This window comes from Fopius arisanus, unplaced genomic scaffold, assembly GCF_000806365.1.
Source record: "Fopius arisanus strain USDA-PBARC FA_bdor unplaced genomic scaffold, ASM80636v1 scaffold00002, whole genome shotgun sequence".
Taxonomy (NCBI): Eukaryota; Metazoa; Arthropoda; class Insecta; order Hymenoptera; family Braconidae; genus Fopius; species Fopius arisanus.
Window position 1 is genome coordinate 1,324,781 of NW_011887741.1, and position 19,662 is coordinate 1,344,442.

The 19,662-nt window shown below is 36.3% G+C and overlaps 1 protein-coding gene across 1 annotated transcript in view; it reads left to right on the plus strand.

Moving 5' to 3' along the window:
• Scgdelta (sarcoglycan delta) overlaps window positions 1–19,662 on the plus strand; it is a gene marked incomplete in the record, with an annotated part of 122,826 nt that continues 103,164 nt past the window's right edge. Inside the window, 2 exon segments of the mRNA XM_011304768.1 lie at window positions 1–88; window positions 1,471–1,632. Coding sequence (XP_011303070.1) covers window positions 1,628–1,632 — 5 coding nt within the window.

Here is a 19,662-nt window from a genome sequence, read left to right on the forward strand (position 1 = left end):
TCACTCAAACCCCCAGGACGGAGCCTCTACTTTAGTCAATCCTCTTTGAATTACTGCATGACCAATGGTATCATAATACTGGTCACTGGTAAGTGACTCCCAGAGATTTTATTTCCATTTGTGAATACATTACCTTCTGGTAATAAAATCCCACCACTGTTGTTACTTTTCAATCCCTCCAATTTGATTTTATCATTTGTTTTTATTTCAAAAATCTCATTTTACAAAGCAGTTTTTTAAGGAAAATTCGGTGGTCAATTCCGTGGAATTAATGACAAATTAAAAATTGAAATTAAATTGAATTTAAATGGAATTAACTTGATTTATATATTTTTTTTAAAGAAAGTGTTTTTGAGTCTTCCGATGCTTTTGAATTTTTAAATAATTCAATTTCATTTTATTAATTTTTTGTTAGTTTCCAAATCAAATTGTTAGAAGCTACTCTTTCAGGGCAAATGCGAAGCTTAAATTCATGGGATTAATAACAAATATAAAATCTAACTTCACTTGTATTAAAATACAATGATGTTTTTCGGTATTATTGTAATCAATTTTTTTTCCATTTAATCGAGATTTTTTTTAATGGAAAATTACGTGCATCAACGGTTACAGTGGATTGTAGATTTTCCGGTTTGAATTCGAGTCGTATTATTAATAAATTACGAAGGACTCGAGTGCATCGCTGAAATTCACTTCGTCAATTTACCGTTTTTCATGAGATCTCTATTTGCAACTTATAATTGGAACATCGTCGGCAGTTGAATGTATCGCAGAACTTCTGTTATACATTCATGTTCGAAGTTTAGTTTGTAATTTTACACCTCCAGCAAAAGATATACAAAGAATTCATGAGAAATATATTTTATATCCATAATTAGTCAATTCTACGGCTTCTTATTAATTTTTTAATGGAATTATTTCATTGAATTGTACTAGCTTTTAATTCCATTAAGCCATCAGTAGAGACTATTAAGTTTAAATTCAGTATTGAATCTTCATGAGGAAATGTCAGTGGACCTGCCACTAACAATCTGAATGTAAAAATAGTTAATAATTAAGTGATCCGGATTATGTATTATTTAATTACACTCTTGGAAAATGTCACTTGAAATGTCCTGGAATTTTCAATCTGTCGAATATATTTATGTTTCATGTTAAAGTTTCTTAATAAGTATAAAAATTTCAAGTTTTAATTGAACCATCAATCATCATTCAACCTGAAAAAGCCAATAGCAATTAAATTCGCAAAAGAACACTGTGACACTTTTAGACTCCAACATTTTATAATTTTATTATAAAAATAATTCTTCTTGCATGTGCCCCTATATAATGATTAGAGGTCCCAAATACTAGTACTAGTAATTTAAAATTCCGAGAACTTTGAGATTGAAATTCCAATAAATTTTCAACAGTCCATACTTTTGAGAATGGAAATTTCAGGTACTCATTAAATTCTGTTTTTCTTTTTAGTCGATGGTAAAATGGCATAAAATGCCCGAATATCAGCGATTGTGGGTGTACACCAAAGTCAAACGTGATCAAAGATGCGATTAATCGAAGAGGTTGCAGTCAACTCTGTGTATCCGGTTGTTGGTCTTGGCATTCTGGAGTTGACAGGGTCTTGCAGATGTGGTGAGTACATATTATGCTCTCTATCCAAATTCCCGGTACACCCAGCCCCGAGGACAAAAACAAACAGCTGATCCCCGGTCTCCGCCAATGATATTAATTAACAAACGCCAAAACTAGGGGAATGAAAAAACAACAGGGAATTCCTCGCAAAGCCCCATAATCCTAATGAGATGGAAATTAAATGAGTATTTAGGCTTGACGAGATGGCAAAATTTCCCGAGTGACCCGGGAAAAAAAAATTGCATGGAAACACTGGCGCATGCTAATGTTTACATTCATATTTATCCGGAAAAATGTAATTTTCCCTGGTGCTCTCTCTCCCTTGATTCAATTTACAAATGAGACTGATGCACGTTCCTTGATTTTACCCCTCGCCGATGCTCATGTAACGGTTAATTCAATACTTACTACCCCCTAAAAACTTCTGTCACTTTTACTTTCCACTGGTAATTCTATTGTTGAATAGATTTAAGTACGGGCTAATGATTATTCCCTGCACATTGACTAATTAGAACTTTTCCCCCATGCTAATGGTAAACTGATTGAGAAACGTGCGCCTCGTGGATTCGAGGGTGAGAATTAGGGGGTAAATGGAAATAAGATTAGTCGTTGCCAAGTTTCGGAACATTTCCAGCTACTTATTTCGGGGAAGAAAGAGTTTTCAGTTGCTCAGAGCTATATATAATAAAAATATATATAAACCCATTGAGCATTTTTTTATTCAAAAGAATATTTTGGAATGATGCAGTTACTCAGTACAAATTTTTATTTATTCCGAGTATATCCCGTCGCAAAATACATCTCATTCCATGTATAAATATATATATGTAAATATCAAATCAATAATGAGGTATTACTCATTATTCTTGATACTATTATATTTTTACCTACATTCCTACTGTAATTTCTCCTGAAATTTTCAGTTTCAGTTCAAATTATTCGTTTTTCCAATTTATATAATTGATTTTAGTGGCAGTCTCGAAATATAAAAAAATTTGAATAAAAAATGCAAAGAAAATATATATATATATATATATATATATGAAATATAATTTTTTTGTGTGAGCCAACTGTGTCATTCACCAATCGTGGCACATCTCCATAAATTATTCATTCAAACAAAAGACCTGATAGTTTAGAACGGAAGTATAGTCGCCGTTCTCCCGAGGTTCATAAAAAGTGTCTTTACATCCAGCGTAAGTAGAATATAAGAAGATGATTGAAACATGAAAGGGGCATGTGAAACAGAGACAGAAGTAACAGGAAGGGAATAAGACGATGGGAAGAGGCGAGTCTGACGTCTTGGGGTATATACCACGGAAGTATCTCGGTGGGGTTGAGTGGGGGATGTTGTAAGTGGGACAGAGGGTGGGTGGGGTGACTGGGGGTGGAAATCAGACGAGAATGGACCACTCCCCCGTTATCAGCCTGGAGCCAGTCGTCTCTCCCTCCGAGCCGACAAATTACTACATCCTCCTCTGGTACCTATGACCTCGAATCAGCCACCCCTCCCCAACCCCTCTTCGGTATTTCGATGCTTACACTATCTTTGGGGAGTACATGATGATTGTTCATCGTTAAGAGATAATCGTCATGCTGGTACCTCGTTTTTATCATTAATCGCAACTCAATTCCCCGGAATTATGCCATAATCCATGGATTTTCATACTGCGGGCAGACATTTTTATGGATTTTATGTTATTCGATTCGTTCTAGTTATTGAATTACTTTGAGTTATTTTTTTATTTTATTTCCACCTCGAATTGTGAAATAGGTGCATTTTTCATGGAGATACGGTTTTCCAGTTTCCATTTTTATGGAATATTTTGGAATTGAGAGGAGATAGGGATATTTTCGTGAATAGCGTTTTTGTAGGTCTTGAAATTTTGTATAAAAAGTGATTTTACAGAAATATCAATAGGTTTTGTTAATTCTGAGTTATCAGCTGATAACGGGCAGGGAAAAAATAAATTTCATTTTTCAATTTCCTACAGGGGGATCTGAGGGTGGGAAGGTGGGCACTTGGTAACACCCTATAACACCCCATAACACCCCATACGTGTGAGCTTAAGCGGAGCGCAGAATATACGCTAGTGTAAGAAATAAAACGACGCAATTTCGGAAAAAAAATGAAATTTCAGAGCGTGAGTTGAACGCGAGAAAAATTGACGGAGGTCAGCCCTGAATTTGAGACGCAAATTATTAATATTAATAATTTTACGAACAGTTTTTTTTATTCCTTGAATGAAAATATAAAGACAGGGGGATTCAAGACAGGGCGAATAAAATCTCAGATAATCACGGAAATGTGTTTTTCCGGGTTAAAGAGGTTCCACGCTCGACAGATTCCACAGAAAAAAGGAAAAACATATATTGTTTTTTTTTAGTCTTGTAATGAATTTTTCGAGAGACGTTGAATGAAGAAGGGTAAGGGCACAGGGTGTTATATGGCGTGACTGGTATGGAAGAAAGGAATTGCCCGTTGAAATTATTTCCCTTATAAATCAACGGTCATAAAGTACAAACGCTGGAGATTGCTGTTGTTATCTTTTTCATTTTATTCTCCCGGTGGATTTTCATTAAAGTGTTTTTCCGAATAGAAGTGGATTATGCGGTGTAAAAATAAATATCAACACAGAAAATTTATCATTCTCACCACTCTGTTTAAAATTTCTGTCGAGACATTTCAACTTGGAACTAAAAACAATCATTTCGCGGATTTCTGACCACTTATTTTTTTACACTAAACATTGAATTCGATCTAGAAATATTGCCGAATTAAGTTTACATTTTGCTGTACATTTTACATCATTTTTTCTCTCTTTCTTTTTGATAAAAATTTGCTGTCTAATTGTTGGAAAATTCGTAATTTGCATAATTTCTACTTCAGAGAGGATTCAGGATTTTCCACAATAAAAGAGATGTAAAAAATGCATGAAAAATTGTAATTTTCCATTAGTGTTACGAAATTTCCCCTCAATTTTGTTGTAAAAAATGGACTAGACGATTAAAAAAATTCCAGATGAATTTTGTTGAATATTCCTCATCGTGCGGGTATTGTAGAGCCCTCGGGTGATTTTTCATGAATTTTCCTCTCCATGCAATAATTTTAATAATTCTCATTGCAAGGCATTGACGGGGAAAATGGTAGAGAATCAGACAATTCCATTTTGTAGAGTCATTGTAAAATGCTTGGACATAGTTTTGGCCTGGCATTCGGCACGGGAAGATCGTATTGGCATTCAGTCGTGGGAGGTGAGAATCAAACTTATTGTACAAATGTGTTTGCGGGAAAGTTCCTAGTGTGTTTGAGAGGAATTTCATGGGGTGGGGTATCACTGGAGTTGAATAGTAGTAAAGTATATGGACCTGGGAAGAGTAAAAATTGACGGTGGAGGGCAAAGCCCCGGTGGAGAGAAAAGGGGAATAAGAAAGTTGATGAAATATTGGAGGGCGGCTTAGACGGGACAATATTCCGTTGTAAACGGTTTCAGCCGATAGATACTTCTATAGCACCAGCACTTGGTATATACTGTTTAGGTGGTTGTGGCAGTTTCCAAAGTCATATAAGTCGTAGACACCGACACAATACCCCTCTGCTTCTGATAGTTTGGGAAGGGTATGCAGTGCTAAAAATTTTCGGCTCCATTACGAGAGAAATCTGCACCGCTAACAAATTACTCCTCATACATCTATTTTAAATATAATTCATTATTTTATTATTTTATTTAATACTTGATCCTCATATATATATAATATATAAAAGGGATACACGAATTGAATCCTTGAATCAAGGATAAAATAGATTTGTATTTTCATCCAAGTATTTTTTTGCATATATGGAATAAATTAGGTCAATTTTATATATTTTAAGACATATCCTTAATTTTTTTTTCTTGTGCGCGAATACGAAATTAGAAATCGAAAATAGCTGGGATGTCAGAGAGTTTTTGTTAAGTGAATTTTAATTAATCGGCGGAAGATCAATGCACCAACGGTTTGCTGGGTTCTATTAATTCTCAGGGAGTACTTGATTAAATTAAAAACTTCGATTTTATCATTATTTTATTGAACATCACTGGGTTTCAATTCCATTAAACCATCAGTAGAGTAGAGGCTATTAATTTTTGAAATTGCAGCTCAAAATTCTCCGAATTATGAGAAATACTGGGGAATTATCAGATTAATAATATCCATTAATCAAATGATATAAACAATTGCATTTTTGTCATGAAAAATTAGTGGAAAAAGAAGAGATTAAGATTCCTGCAATGTTAAGAATAATTGGTAAATCACAAGATATAATGACCATTGACTGAAACAATAATAACCTACTAATTCCTAAACAATTTAATTCTTCATACTTTTCAAGTTTAATCTGTCCTTTTTCTCCGTAAAAGCGACGACTCACATAGCTAAGATGGGAATTCCTTTCGAGTGACTACTCGTCAAGGCAGAAACTTAATTAAATATCCAAAGTGTCCGACGAAATTACGGAAATTGGTATGACAACTTTTCCCCCTCCACCCGTTGAGTACTGGGCCATTCTTATTACTCTGGTGTGCGACGCGGAGTCCTCCCTATTCGCGAATATTACTACTTAACGTCTAATAAACGTCTAGGCTTCGAGGTCGTACATTTTCGTTGAGCACCCTCGGGTTCTTTTACCTTCTCTTTCCCCCATTTTTTTTTTCTCTTTTTTTTCGCTTCATCATTCCATCTTACCACCCACACCTGAGTGTGATACTCGGGAATAACGAGGGTATAACGTAAAACCGTCATGACTGCCGCTTAGGTCACTTTACCCCCCACCCCGCGAGTGCACATATTAACACACGGGTGAAAGCCAGTTTATTACGGAAAGGAAATACCTCCGACAGTTATCATTATGGGGGCCAGTTATAATTGTTGTAATAAGGTAGTTTATTGGGGATTTGTCTTGAGAATTCACCGGTGAAACGGTTCAATGAGATTTTTACTACTACAGAAATATTCAGTAAAAATTGCGGAATGGTTTGCGTAATTAATAGGAGATAGAAGAAAATACGAGAATTAATTTGGAACGAACGATTTCTCCGGTTGATCAGCGAAAAAGTATGAAATTGTTATGTCGTTTTACCTGAACAAGTCAAATTCTCAACCTGATTCCAATGCCTGAAAAAGGAAAAATTCATGAGCTTTCAATCATTTTTATCAGACTGGTGTGTTGTTTCTGTCCCATAAAATCGCTCAATCGTTGAGGGACAATGACGAAACGATTCGTTGGGAACATAGCAGTGAGTCATTAAACAGGTGGGTCATTTTGACAGGGCATATCGTAGAATTCGCACGATGGTTAGAACAATTCCTCTTCTAATTCACACTGTTTATTGGCCTTTACTTACCTCGGGGATTTCCTAACGTAATTTTTTAACATAATTGACGGATAATGTAATTTTGACATTTTTTCTGGTCATTTTTATTGGATTTTTCCGGGCTCGGCGAAGTGTATATTTTTTGACACCGGTTTTTGGTGAATATCTCGAGATTGAAGGGAGATAGTAATATTTTTATAATGACACTTTTTGCAGGTCTCCTCTCTGCCTATAAAAAATCTCTATACAAAAATTCGCTATCTTTTTTCGATTTGGAGATATTAGCTAAAAACTGGCTGCGAATAAATGCAGTTGTTCTGGCTTATCGCTTCGACCCAAAGATCATGAATATCTCGGCAATGAGGGGAGATATAAAAATTATTATTATGAAGTGTTTTGTAGAACTATTTGAAATCTTCAAAAAAGGTTATTACTGAAAATTCGGGATTTCGCGTAAATTCCGAGATATTTCCCTGAATCTCTGTTCGTGGACGAGCGTGAAAATTTTTTTCGAATAAGTAGAGATTATATGAAGGGCGTATGGAGGCTGTGTAGGATATATTGAGGTTCTGTGCAGGTTAAATGCCGGTCCAAGAGGTTGACAGGATGATATTCTCAATTTGCCGATTTTTTGCATACCGCAATGGTATGATTTATCAGAAAAAACTGTAAACCCGGGGAAATTCACGGTTCGTGAAAGCCTGAAACCGCGTATATTATCTGTTGTCTTGACAGGCAAGAGTTTTAGTGGTCCGAGTATATAAAATGTTGGAGTGCTTTCCCATTTGATTTTGTGATGTATAAAGCTATCAAAATCAATGGCCCGCGAAGGCTTACTGCAATTACCAATATATAACTGTTTAATGCACTATGTTTCTTCTATTCGGTCAGAATTATTCCTCTGGGTTTCATCGATCGAATTTCCGATTCCTGATTTTCCAAGCTGCACCAATAGATTCTCGGACTCGAGTGCATTGAGCAGTTCAATCTATTCATATTCGACATAAGGAGTGAATGAACTCGACGACACGATGAATTTTAAATTAGTGGGAATATCAAGATTCAGGAGATGAATTTAGTATAATATCCTTATTTCAGAATTCCCCAATGTCTCACGTTAATTGATATTATTAATGCAAGACCTCCATTCCACTTCCAATAATGATTTATATTTCGTAAAAAAAAAATCTTCTCAGTCTGATTAATATTTTTAGCGGCTGAATTTCAATAACTCAACGAAAATCATTTACAGCTTGTAATTAAATAAAATGAAAAATTCCAAAGCTAAGGCTATTCTGCACTCTTTCCGCGGAAATTTTAAAAAACGTTTTAATTTGCAAGAGGCGTATGTAATCCAAGAAATTAACTGATTCGTCAATGATGAATTCTGCAGATTTGATGTTTTTCAATTGGAATTTCAAATGCGTAAGAAATTGAAGTTTTTCCTCTCGCGCTGACGTATTTTCTCAGTTAAATAATTCAAGACAGAGGGGCTGAAACGGAAACAGTGAGAACAGAGAGATAATCGGGATAATAAGATCCTCTCGATTTTACCCCCACTATATTCCATTCTCAAAATGTACCATTGAAAAGGTTCAGCCAACCGTTGAGAATTTGTATAGAACTAATCCGGAAAATCCCGTCATACAATTGCAAAGGGTTTGGTACACAATGATGTCATCTGTTTCTCCTAATCTTCTCTTTTCGCAAGCCCCCGTTTTGCCCCGTTCAGGATGAATGTTTAGGATGAATGTCGCACAAGTCAGTTCAATTAATTAAATAATTTTCGAAATTCTGGACTCGCGGGGGGCACGGCAAAATAGTGAAAAATTAAAGAAAAAAAATGTAAAAAAATGCCAATCACGGATTGACGAATCAAAAATTTTGACGCGGCGCGAAGTACGAATTTTTAATGTTATTATTATGCTACTGTCAGTTGCTGACAATGGAAGAGGGGGCGGCTGACTGCAAACAGTCCTTACCACTGGGGAATAGAGCAACTGGCACTGTCGCCTCCTAGACGAAAACCTCATAGTCATGCTAAACATCCCGGTTGCCTAGGAAGGAGCGATGGTGTAGGCGTTTGGTCCAGGGACGGACGTGCATGAATAATTAATTAGGTCGTTTCGTCTCAGCCTTAACATAGTGAATACAGAAGTGGCCGATGCTGGGCCAACGGCGATGCCCGCATTTACGCTGAAATTCGGGGTAAGGGTCACCAACGAGGCGGAATTATCAGACCGATTTTACCACACGCCTTGCACTCACGGAAATATTCAATACGGCGAGAAAAATTCAATAGAAAATTCAATATAAGTTAGCAGAAAACGGAGGTATAAATGACGTTTCAGAATTTAATCCGTGAGGGAAGTAAAGTTCAATAAAAAATGGGATCGAAAGAGAAATTGTATGAACCGTTACGAGAATTCTACGATCTGCTAAGTAAAAATTATCCTTAAAATTATTATTATATTGACAACAAGTAATTCCGTCATTTTTCTTTTGGATTTTTTAGGAATCGAGTTGAAAAATTATTTTATTAATATAAATAAATATAATTACGTATAAAACCCCCGGAGGACCATCCCTTGTTTCCGATTACGTCAATTATTCCGCTATTTTTACTGAATATTTAATGGAAAAATTCTGAAATGCACAAATCAACTCCACGAATTAAACTGCCTCCACAACAATTTTTCTCAGGAAAGTCATAAAAATAAAATTTGTTTAGTTCCGTGAATTTCATAAATACATTTAATTATCGTCAATCCTCTGTTTCTTTCGCATTAAAATCGAATAAAAAACTAACGAGAGGTCGTGTTGAATGCCCGCGGGTTTAAACAGCTCCTGGAAAATATGAAAAAACGAGTCATAAATGTCTGATGATTTTGAAACGTTAAATTTTTACTGTGAGTACCTAAAGTCACGGAATGAGAATTAATAATTTCCAGTGAGACACTCCATTATCCATCCGTCTGTGTTTAAGCATTAAGCGCCTTGGGAGAAATACCAGATGAAAGAGACTAGACAGGCTTACGGATTAAGATCAATTTCGTGTACTTCAAGGATATGCAGATCTTACGGGGGTGTACATGGCAGATTAAAATAGCTGTTGACAGTTACAATTTAGCTGACAACTTGATACATAACTATCCCCTCATTTATTTATATTTCCCAGGCTACAGATTATATAAACAAATTCATCCGTTGTTTTTGTCGATGATTATACACCCAGGAAAATCCTTTACTCTCTCTTGAAACAAAAAAAAATTACCTGCACAAACCTGAATAAATAAAATATATTTACCTGAATAACTAAAATAATTCATCGGTAACCAAACAGGATATTATTTAATAATGCCAACAAAATTTCGAATAACAATTTTATGAATTCGAATAGAAATAATGATTTGATACGCGAAATTTTTTGGGTCTATTTAGTATCGGTGTCACTCCGATTGTAATTAACAAATGTAAATGTAAATGCAATCACCAAAATTTCTGATAATATGCGTTACGAAATATAGAATCAACTTGAATTTTCAATAGTGAATGTTATCCGTGGATTAAACCTCGGACCAGTTTCACCGGTCGAGTTTGTTCGGATAATATCGAACATTACCGATATACAAAATGATTTTCAGGGAAATGGTTAACCGCAGATTCAAGCAAATAAACTATTCCAATCGAGAAATGTGGGGGTAGAGAAAGGGAGCTGAGGGGTTGGATAACTGACAGTGGATTCGTTATAGTGTTGTCGTATGGGTGGGTGGAAAAGGGGGTGGGCGTTGTAATCCTTGCACAAATGTGGGGGAGGTCATTCATGTGCACGAATAGCCACACGAAAAGCAATCATCTCGGCCGGACGCAATCAAACCCCTTCCCACTAACAATTCCACTTCTCCATCTCAATCTGTGATGGCTTTTCTCTGGTAATTCTTAATATCATACCCCAAAACACGTCAGGCTCCAATTTTATTTTTCGAATTCGTCATTTTTTCAATCATTCAGAGAATTTATGAGGCAAAATTCGTAGTCAGATTCACCCTCAAATTTACCCTATAAAAATAATACATATTATTTTTTAATCTTGGGAAATTACATGTTTATAATTATTTCAATATTTCGTTAGTTGCAGTTCCGCGTTTTAATTACTCAATTTTTAATGCCTGTTTTAATTCCGGGAAAAATAATTTTTTTTTTTGTATCTCGTTATGAAATTTATTAAAAATATTCTTATACGGAAATCTCAGGAAAAATTACGTAAAAGTGGATGTAATGTGGTATTTTATTGCGTACAAGATGAAAATTATTACATTAAACATTCCTATAAAAATCATATCAGCATAAAGTCCATTAATTTTTCAAGTGATTTTTTAAATTAATTAAAATTATTATTTTTCAAATTTGAATAAAATATACCATCCAAAAATACATGTAATTTTCAAATCATACAAAAATTACATATTTATAATTATTTCAACCTTTTGTTGTTTGCAATTCAAAAATTGTCATTTTCAAAAATAATTCTCCTGTCGTCCCCAGTCAAAAAATTTATTAAAAAACATGTGTATCAGAAAATTTCATTGAAAATTGCATATAATTACTTGTAATTCAATTTTTCTGGTATTGTACTCATAAGATTATTCAAATTTCTCCTAAAAATCGTATCTGCACAAAAATACTGGTCCCCATAATAATTATCTGAACCTTCAAAAATAAACAAAAAAAAAACAGAATAAAAAATCATATTATACCGTCACATAAAAACCATAAGCGCAATTTTTCCTTTCGCAGAGGAATTATGAATTTTAGGGGCACGTCAAAATGACGGAGAAGTAATTACTATGAGTGGGTTATTATGGAGTATGCGGTGGAAGAATTGAATTTAGAATTTAATTATTAGGAGTTGGAATGGATGAGGATTTTTAACAGGTTGTGAAGGGGATGGCTTGGCGTCATTATTTCCCCGATGACACGATGAATTGAATTTTGAGTCGATGCGATAAACGTGTGCATTCTCACGCATGAACGAATTACCCCATGAAATACGTGTCATTTCTCATTACCATGGCGTAACGATCCAGCCGTTATAATCGATTTGGCGTGATTTCGGTTAACTGACGTCATAGGAAGTTTAGTCGTGGTGCACAGGGCTGCCTGTCAGGATTTTCCACGGGAAACCCAGGGGTTTTCTCCGTTCACCTCTTTTACCCACCTTTCGAGGCGTCTCATTCGATCATCTATCGCACCATCAGTCGGACGTGCGGTTATTCGGACGGAATCCACCGTTTTCACTACCATTTTTTTCAAAATATGCAAACAACAATTGCAATTATACGTAATAGTAGAGAATATTTTTTTTCTCCACGTTTGCTACTTTTGAGGTCATATATATCATAATATTATAATATTATAATATTGAAATATTTTACAAGAACTCACGATGTTTTTGGACAGTTTCCAATTCATAAGATATATTTCTTCTCATATTCCACTGAATAGCTCCGATTTCTATTATATTGATTCGAAGGTTTTCAAATTTTTGAAATATTTTTGGAGAGGGCATGTCCTAAGAAAAAATCCATAAAGTGATTTTTTTCTATGATTTCATGTGAAGGTACGTGCAAGACGAAAAATATTTCACTATTTTTGAATCTAGAATTAATAATTGACTGGAGTTATCACTTTGAAAAGAAAATCGAGTTGCAAAAAAATGAAAGTATCAGAAGGCCATAATTAGCGAACCGTTAGAGTTAAAAAAACGGAAATTTTTAGGCTTCGAGATCTCTAAAAAATGATACGCGGATTAACGATTGGTTGAACTGGGATGAAACTAGCCATGTATAAATATTCATCGGATATCTAATGAATGGGTATGGAAAAAAGTTACACGGGATTTTATTGTTATGAATTTTGCGTTAAAGTCCAAAAAATTTTCATAATACCGCAAGAGCAATAAAATTATTAAAAAATCATGAATAAAATACCATGCAGGTTGTACCACGTGACGTCACATGGTGCAATCCAACGGTCGATATTTTGGTCGGAAAAATAATCATGTAATTGTAATTCCGAGATAATTTTCATTATGAATTCCTCATGAATCCCCGGTTGTCACGAGTAATCAATTCAGCTCATTCTCCAAATAACTTCGTATACAGAAAGCGGAACCATTTCTGCTGTGTCGTCCAGCGGCTTTACCGGAAATTGAAAGTCTGGGACGTGACTTCCGGTTGACACGACTGTACCCCGTTCGTCTTCATGGGGGTTGAAGGGGGGCTATCGAAACGTGAGAGAAACCGAAAGCGCGAGAGACGGAAAGAGCGAGTGCTAACGGATTGCGTTTTCACGTCTTAAGTTCCAGGAGCCGTTTGTCATGATAGGTTATATCGCGGGTCTAACTATCTTGTGCTAATTTCCGGTGTAGATCAGGATGATGGAGACGTAATTACCCATGTTTTCGGGTTATTACAGATATATATGTGATGGAAGAATTGAATTTTTCGCTGTTACTTCAAAATTACGGAACTCAATTTTAGTTCTTCCTCGATTCTTCGGCTCAATTAATTTTCGGTTGAAGTGTTCACTCAATTTTTTGGGTTTCTGTAAATTTTATTGAATTTTTATCGCCGTCTAGGCTCCCAGTGATAATAACCCTCGACGACGTTGATTGTTAATTAGTAGTTCCGGAAATAACAGAGGATTTTACTCGATATCCGGTTGGATGGGGCAATCAATTGGCCTGAGATTACACGGTAAATGTCATCGTCTGGAGCCTTGAGCACAGGAAATTCATGAATTCTGGGGTTCATCCATGTCTAACAGGGTGCAATCCTCTAGGTGTCACACAGCGCTGAAAAAAAAATTTTCAATACTTCAAGATCAAAAATCAAAATCAGGTACCAAATCTCGTGATTTTTGAAAAACGATTTTTTCATTTTTAATACCACCAGATGATTAATCCAGAATTAACAATTTAACCCAGACGCCCACACGGGAAAAGTAATTTTGATTAGTCTGGAGTGATAACTGGTTATTAAAAATAGTTGGATAATTGAAATCTGGTACATCCGGAGAGATCTAATATTTGAAATCGTCCAAGTGATTACAGAAAATAAAAGACTTATTCGAGTGGTGAAGTTGAATGAGATGAGGTCGATTGAAACACGAAGGGATATTGCGAGGGAAGGAATTCCCTGCCCATTGTCCTTTCGACCGTTTGTCAACGGCGAGATTCGATATAGAAATTTTCTGAGGATAATACCCATACCATCGTCTCCACTGGAAGCTTCTTACGGCGAATGATACCCCCGTGTAATACCCGAGTTGTATATCTGTACGTAGCACTCGTTATGTGCAGGAGCCACGTCTTGGCTAGGTTTTTTTCCTTCAGCTACGATCGAAGCCTGGGCTAGGTGATGAGGGACAGGGAATGAAGGGGAACAACTCAACGGCATTGTACAATTTTAATAGAGAAGCTAGTCTTCACCGAAATGGGAGCCAGTATTATGAAAAGGAATGTTGGAGAGTGTATCGGGGAGATACGATGTTAAGGGCCTTCTGGTTTTAGGGTGTCTCAAATATTTCAGATGGCTATTTCGGAATGACGCCCCAACAGTCGTTTTCATCTTCAATTCATGACCAGTCATTTGAAAAATTTCTCAGCACCCAGAAAAAATAATTCACCGGTTCACGTTTTTACGCGATTAATTAATTAATAAATTTGAGCTTGCCATTTATTTTTGGTTTTGTCAATGTCAAATTTCTCATGGAAGACAGGATATTTATCCAGAATTCCATAACTTGTGACAGTTCGCGGAATCGATGATCAAAATTTTGGACTGAAGATTTATTGTCTATACTATTTTACAAGAAAAATTCCATTCTCGTATAATTACTAATTCATTACGTACGTATTACTAATTTATTCACAGAAATAATTACTCTATGTGTGAGGGAAGAGAAAGTTACTTGTCATTCTTGACTCAAGTCAGAAATGAAAAATTCCCAGTCGATTATTTTGGTTACATCTTTGGGCTTCTGACCCTTTCACCTCCTTTCATCATCTCCAATAATTCCACATCAAGCCGACATTATCGTCCTGGTGAACTTTTGATGCCATCGTCACGAATCAATTTAATGGACACTGGGTAATTGTGGCTGGATCATCATCGGATGTTCATTAGGTTATCAATTCTCACGTTTCAACATACAGCGTCGATTCAATCATGCAGTATCTCATGTGCCATCTACACGGATAACGGATTAATGTAGGGTTTGGCTGATGGCTAGGCTAGGTCCAGGAATATTCAGGATCAAAAGGTGAGGATGCTGTTAATATCGTACAACTCATCGAGGTGACCGTTAATGAGGGATATACGTAGGTGAAAGAAATTTGGAAATCCCGGATTTTCCTCAGTGTGTCAGTTATCTCCATTCAGCAGCACCCTTTGATGATGGTAATTATTATGATGATATTGATGAAATGATGAGCCATTGAGGATTAAGAATCCCTCTATGGATTCATTTGGAACAAATTCCAATTCAACTCAGTGAGGAGTTCAGCCATTTTCTACTCTCCTAGACATTTTTTTTTTCTCTCCTTATTCTCCATTCTAAGGTCTGGTTTTTCAATGCAACACTGCTTTCATGCTTTAATCACCATTCCCCACAAAGTACCAGTGCATTTCTTTGTGCAACGATTTTTTGGAGAAGGGATTGTTGAAAAAAAAAAACCAGCCACAATGTCTCTTTGATTGCACTTTTTCATTTGGTGTAATACAGATTTGACGGAGTGAGTGAATGATTTATTAGAAAATGTTTACCGTTGAAATGGAATATTCAAGGGGAGATTATATCTGCGGTATCACTGGATTATTTTTTTAGGCGCTTTTTGCTTTATTTATCAACCGTATTGCTCGTTCTTTTGATGCTATGAAACATGAATAATTTCATCCTGAAACATAACTCCGGAAGTGATGGTGTGCTAACTGCAATAGGACCGTCAATATTTAACCAATGGGTGAAAAATGTGTTCGTTGAGGGTTTTTTTTTTCAGTCGGGAGTTGTAAACTGCCTCAGTATATATGATTTTCGTGCGCGAGCATCCTTCAATCACATGCGCGATACACACTGTTTCCGAAAAGGGGAAAAAAACATTTATTTGCATGTGACCATGGAACGAGGGATATGTCGGATCCCGATCGACGCGTGTCGTTGACATTCGCCCCAATTTTTTTTTTTTTCGGGTTTTATCCCCTCCCCCTCCGCCTCTTTCCGCGCTTACCATCAATCGATCTGGTATGTCAAATGCTCTCCGCAGTCACCAATATTCTATTTGTCGTTGTTTCTGGTTGGAGCTGAAATACCTACGTGGATTTTTTTTTTTTCGTCTTTTCGATGTCTCAATCATCGAAAACCATCGGACCGATCGGAGGAGAACGAAAAATTGGGGATTGGGGGAATGGAAGCGATTACTTTTTCTTCGGTTTGGCAAATCCTTTGGCGTTTTGGGGTACGAATTATCGAAACAGATTTTTTGGAATGTTGGGGGACATTTTTCGGGGCTTTTTGGAATGTAGAATTTGTTGGAAATTAAAAGTGTATGTGTAATTTATATTTGATGGTAGGATATTTTATTTTCAATTATGAAAATCAATTTCAATTTATCTGCATTCATTTACAATTTTGTTGGCAAATGTAGAAATTGAAAAAAGTTTGAGAGATTAGGATTCCTCTAGGCCTCAAAGTCCGAATCATCCAATTGCAATTTTAAAATGTAAAGAATTTGAAATATTGACATAATTATAAAAAAAATCTTCCTATTCAATTTTTTGAACAATTTTTCAAAAGCTTTTCCAAAAATAAAATTGTTTTGTTTTCTGATTTTTTTTGTTTCATAAAAAAAAATTTCTGAAAAGTTTTCCAGAAATTTTTGGAAAATTGGGAAAAAATATTCCGACTACAATTTTTTTTACCCGGGACATGAAACTGTGTGAATTTTTCGCCCGAAATATTGAATTAAATGTAAGCAACGATAGCACAAATAAATCCATCTTCTCCAACCGGCTGAAATACCCTAGACAGTGAAATAGAGAAGAAGGATTCGAGATAGTTAGTGGTGTACATGAAGTGGGGAGAGGGAATGTACACGGAGCAGAAGAGGACAAGTAATTTCCTTACTGGAGGCATGAGGAGCGTGAGGAAACAGTCCAGGAGGTGCAACGGAGAGGGCAATCCAGAGCCATGAGCGTGCAGAAGGTGTAACGAAGTGAGGGAATAACACGTGAGTACCAAACTAAACTAAATAATATTGATGGCTAACGGAAATTGAAAGCCGTTAAGATCCTCAAGTCTGCGGTGTGAAATAGAGGTCCGTGTTGCATAAATAAAGTGGCATGCATTAGGATTAGGAACGGTTGCTTCGCAATGACTTATAACTTGGCTTGGGTCAGCACTTCCTCGACGCTTTTGATGTTTTTTTCAATATCCCAGGGGTTGGGGGTGTTGGGGGGAGGCTTATCTCCCTTGGTGGAGAAGAATCGCTGATCAATCGCTGGTGGGCGAATTTTTTTTTATAAATCTACGGTTTTTTCCAATCGTTGAGTCACGAATAATTAAAATTTAATTTTTGGGGAATCATTGGGAATTTTATGGGAAAATTTCAAACAGTGAACATTGTATGGTGAGATGAAGATGTAATATTATTATTACTCTGTTATCTCAGCCACAGGGTGGAGGACCGTAGTATATTTGGACTTGAGAACACGTTTGTGAATTGTCTGGGTTCATGCAAATTTTCGTAGCGCACCGGCCGAAAATCTGTAGCGGACAAATGCTGAAAAATGGAGGGCTTAAAACACGCGAGTGTTGGGTTGACGATAGGTTGACTATATTGAGTAATACTCGGTTGAGCCTTTTTACTGTTTCTCACTTTCTCTGTGGCTCACGAAACTTCCTCAGTTTCTCCGATTTTTTTCCGTCTCCGAGTGATACCCTTCCTCCAACTTCATAAATCTTGTCAGTATTTTTGTCGCGTTCTACGCGATACCATTTTTTTTTGCAATTTCGTATTGATCCGAAGGAAATTCTGTTATTGGGTTAGCGCTTGATGAGGTAAACGCACCGAGTGTTAATGACGGAAAAACAAAAATTGCATTGTAATTAAAATTCTCTGTATTGTCTGCTTTGGTAATGGTGAATGACGAAGCGAACGTTGAATTATTCTTCTTGTTATTTCTCGCAATCAATTCGTTTCTGTACGTGTGTATGTCGCAATGAGTACACGGATGGATAATCGACGAATGGAATGATGAGAAATTGCCTTTTCTGCTGTACAGATCGAATTTGCCGTCATCCCGTTCGGCGTTAAAATCACCATCTCATTTGAATCTTTAATTCTCGACTATTCAACGGTGCGATTCGTGCAAATGATATCCTATTTTGAAGGTTATGAAATCAACTTCAAAACGACTCTAACTTTTTTCCATTCCACTCAGTCGTTTTCGAGTTATCGATCTCTGAACGTGGCGCAAGCGATGCCCAAATCTTCAGATGTAGTCATCAATTTCATTTCTGATTTCGCGGACTTATGAATATCATCAGAATGCCTTTTTTTCATAAATTTTTCGGAGCAAATAATCAAATTTGCTGACCGCCTCTCAATTTCGACCATAATTTTAGATAAAAATTACTGAAATCATTCTTCAGCCCACGATTACCTGACTAGTCAGGTACTTTTTCCTGTATTTTTCCCCCGTATATCCGCCAGGTTTCCTAATTTCTCCATTATCCCCCTGTTGATTAACAAAGTCATCTCCATTCCCAAGAAAACATGAAATCGATTCTAAAAGTTTTCCTTAACGTTAGTAAACTGTTGGAAAGAATCAAGAAAACATTTTTCTTGAATCTAAAAACTTCTTTAAGATAAAACTTCCTCTCAGTGAACCTCGAGGTATCAAATATTCTCTCCACGAAAATGAAGAATCTACCCACGAATTTTCCGCGATAAAATCCATTTCCATCCGCAAGATGGTGTAATTTTAAATAAATTAATTATCCGTCCTCTTCAATGTGTATCAAAAACTCCCGAAAATGATGAATTTAGTTTGAGGCCTGAAAGGAACTCAGAATTCCATCTATTGTTAAAAGAAAATGGGAGTTGAAAAGTATTATGGTTGGTATACAACACAAAGGGGGAAAAACCTCGACACATACAATCATCGTCATCTTCGCTGTTGTCGATGCACGCATAATAATAAACCGCCGGTGGATGCAGAAAGGGGGTGGATAGGGGGTGGCCAGGATATAAAGCAGTATGGAATCATAAAGGCCTCTTCAATCGGCAGCCAAGGGAAAAAGGTAAATCGGAATGAGAATGCGCGCTAGCACGAACACACGAGAGAGTGATGGTGCAGGCGCTCTGTGCACCAATTTTTTTTTTTTGCCCCTTCGTCATCGGCTGTACGGTTTTCTCGGTTTGGAAAGTGGAAAATAAGAATACACAACCCACGGGGTGGAGGGGGGGAATGAGAAGTAAATATATGTGTATATGCCATATATTATGACGAAATTCTTGATCTTCTGGTAGTCAGACTGCTTTTAATTCACGAGTCGCTGGGTTTTTTTAATCGTGATCCACCCACTGTTATTTTTTTTTCCTTTTAATTTTAAC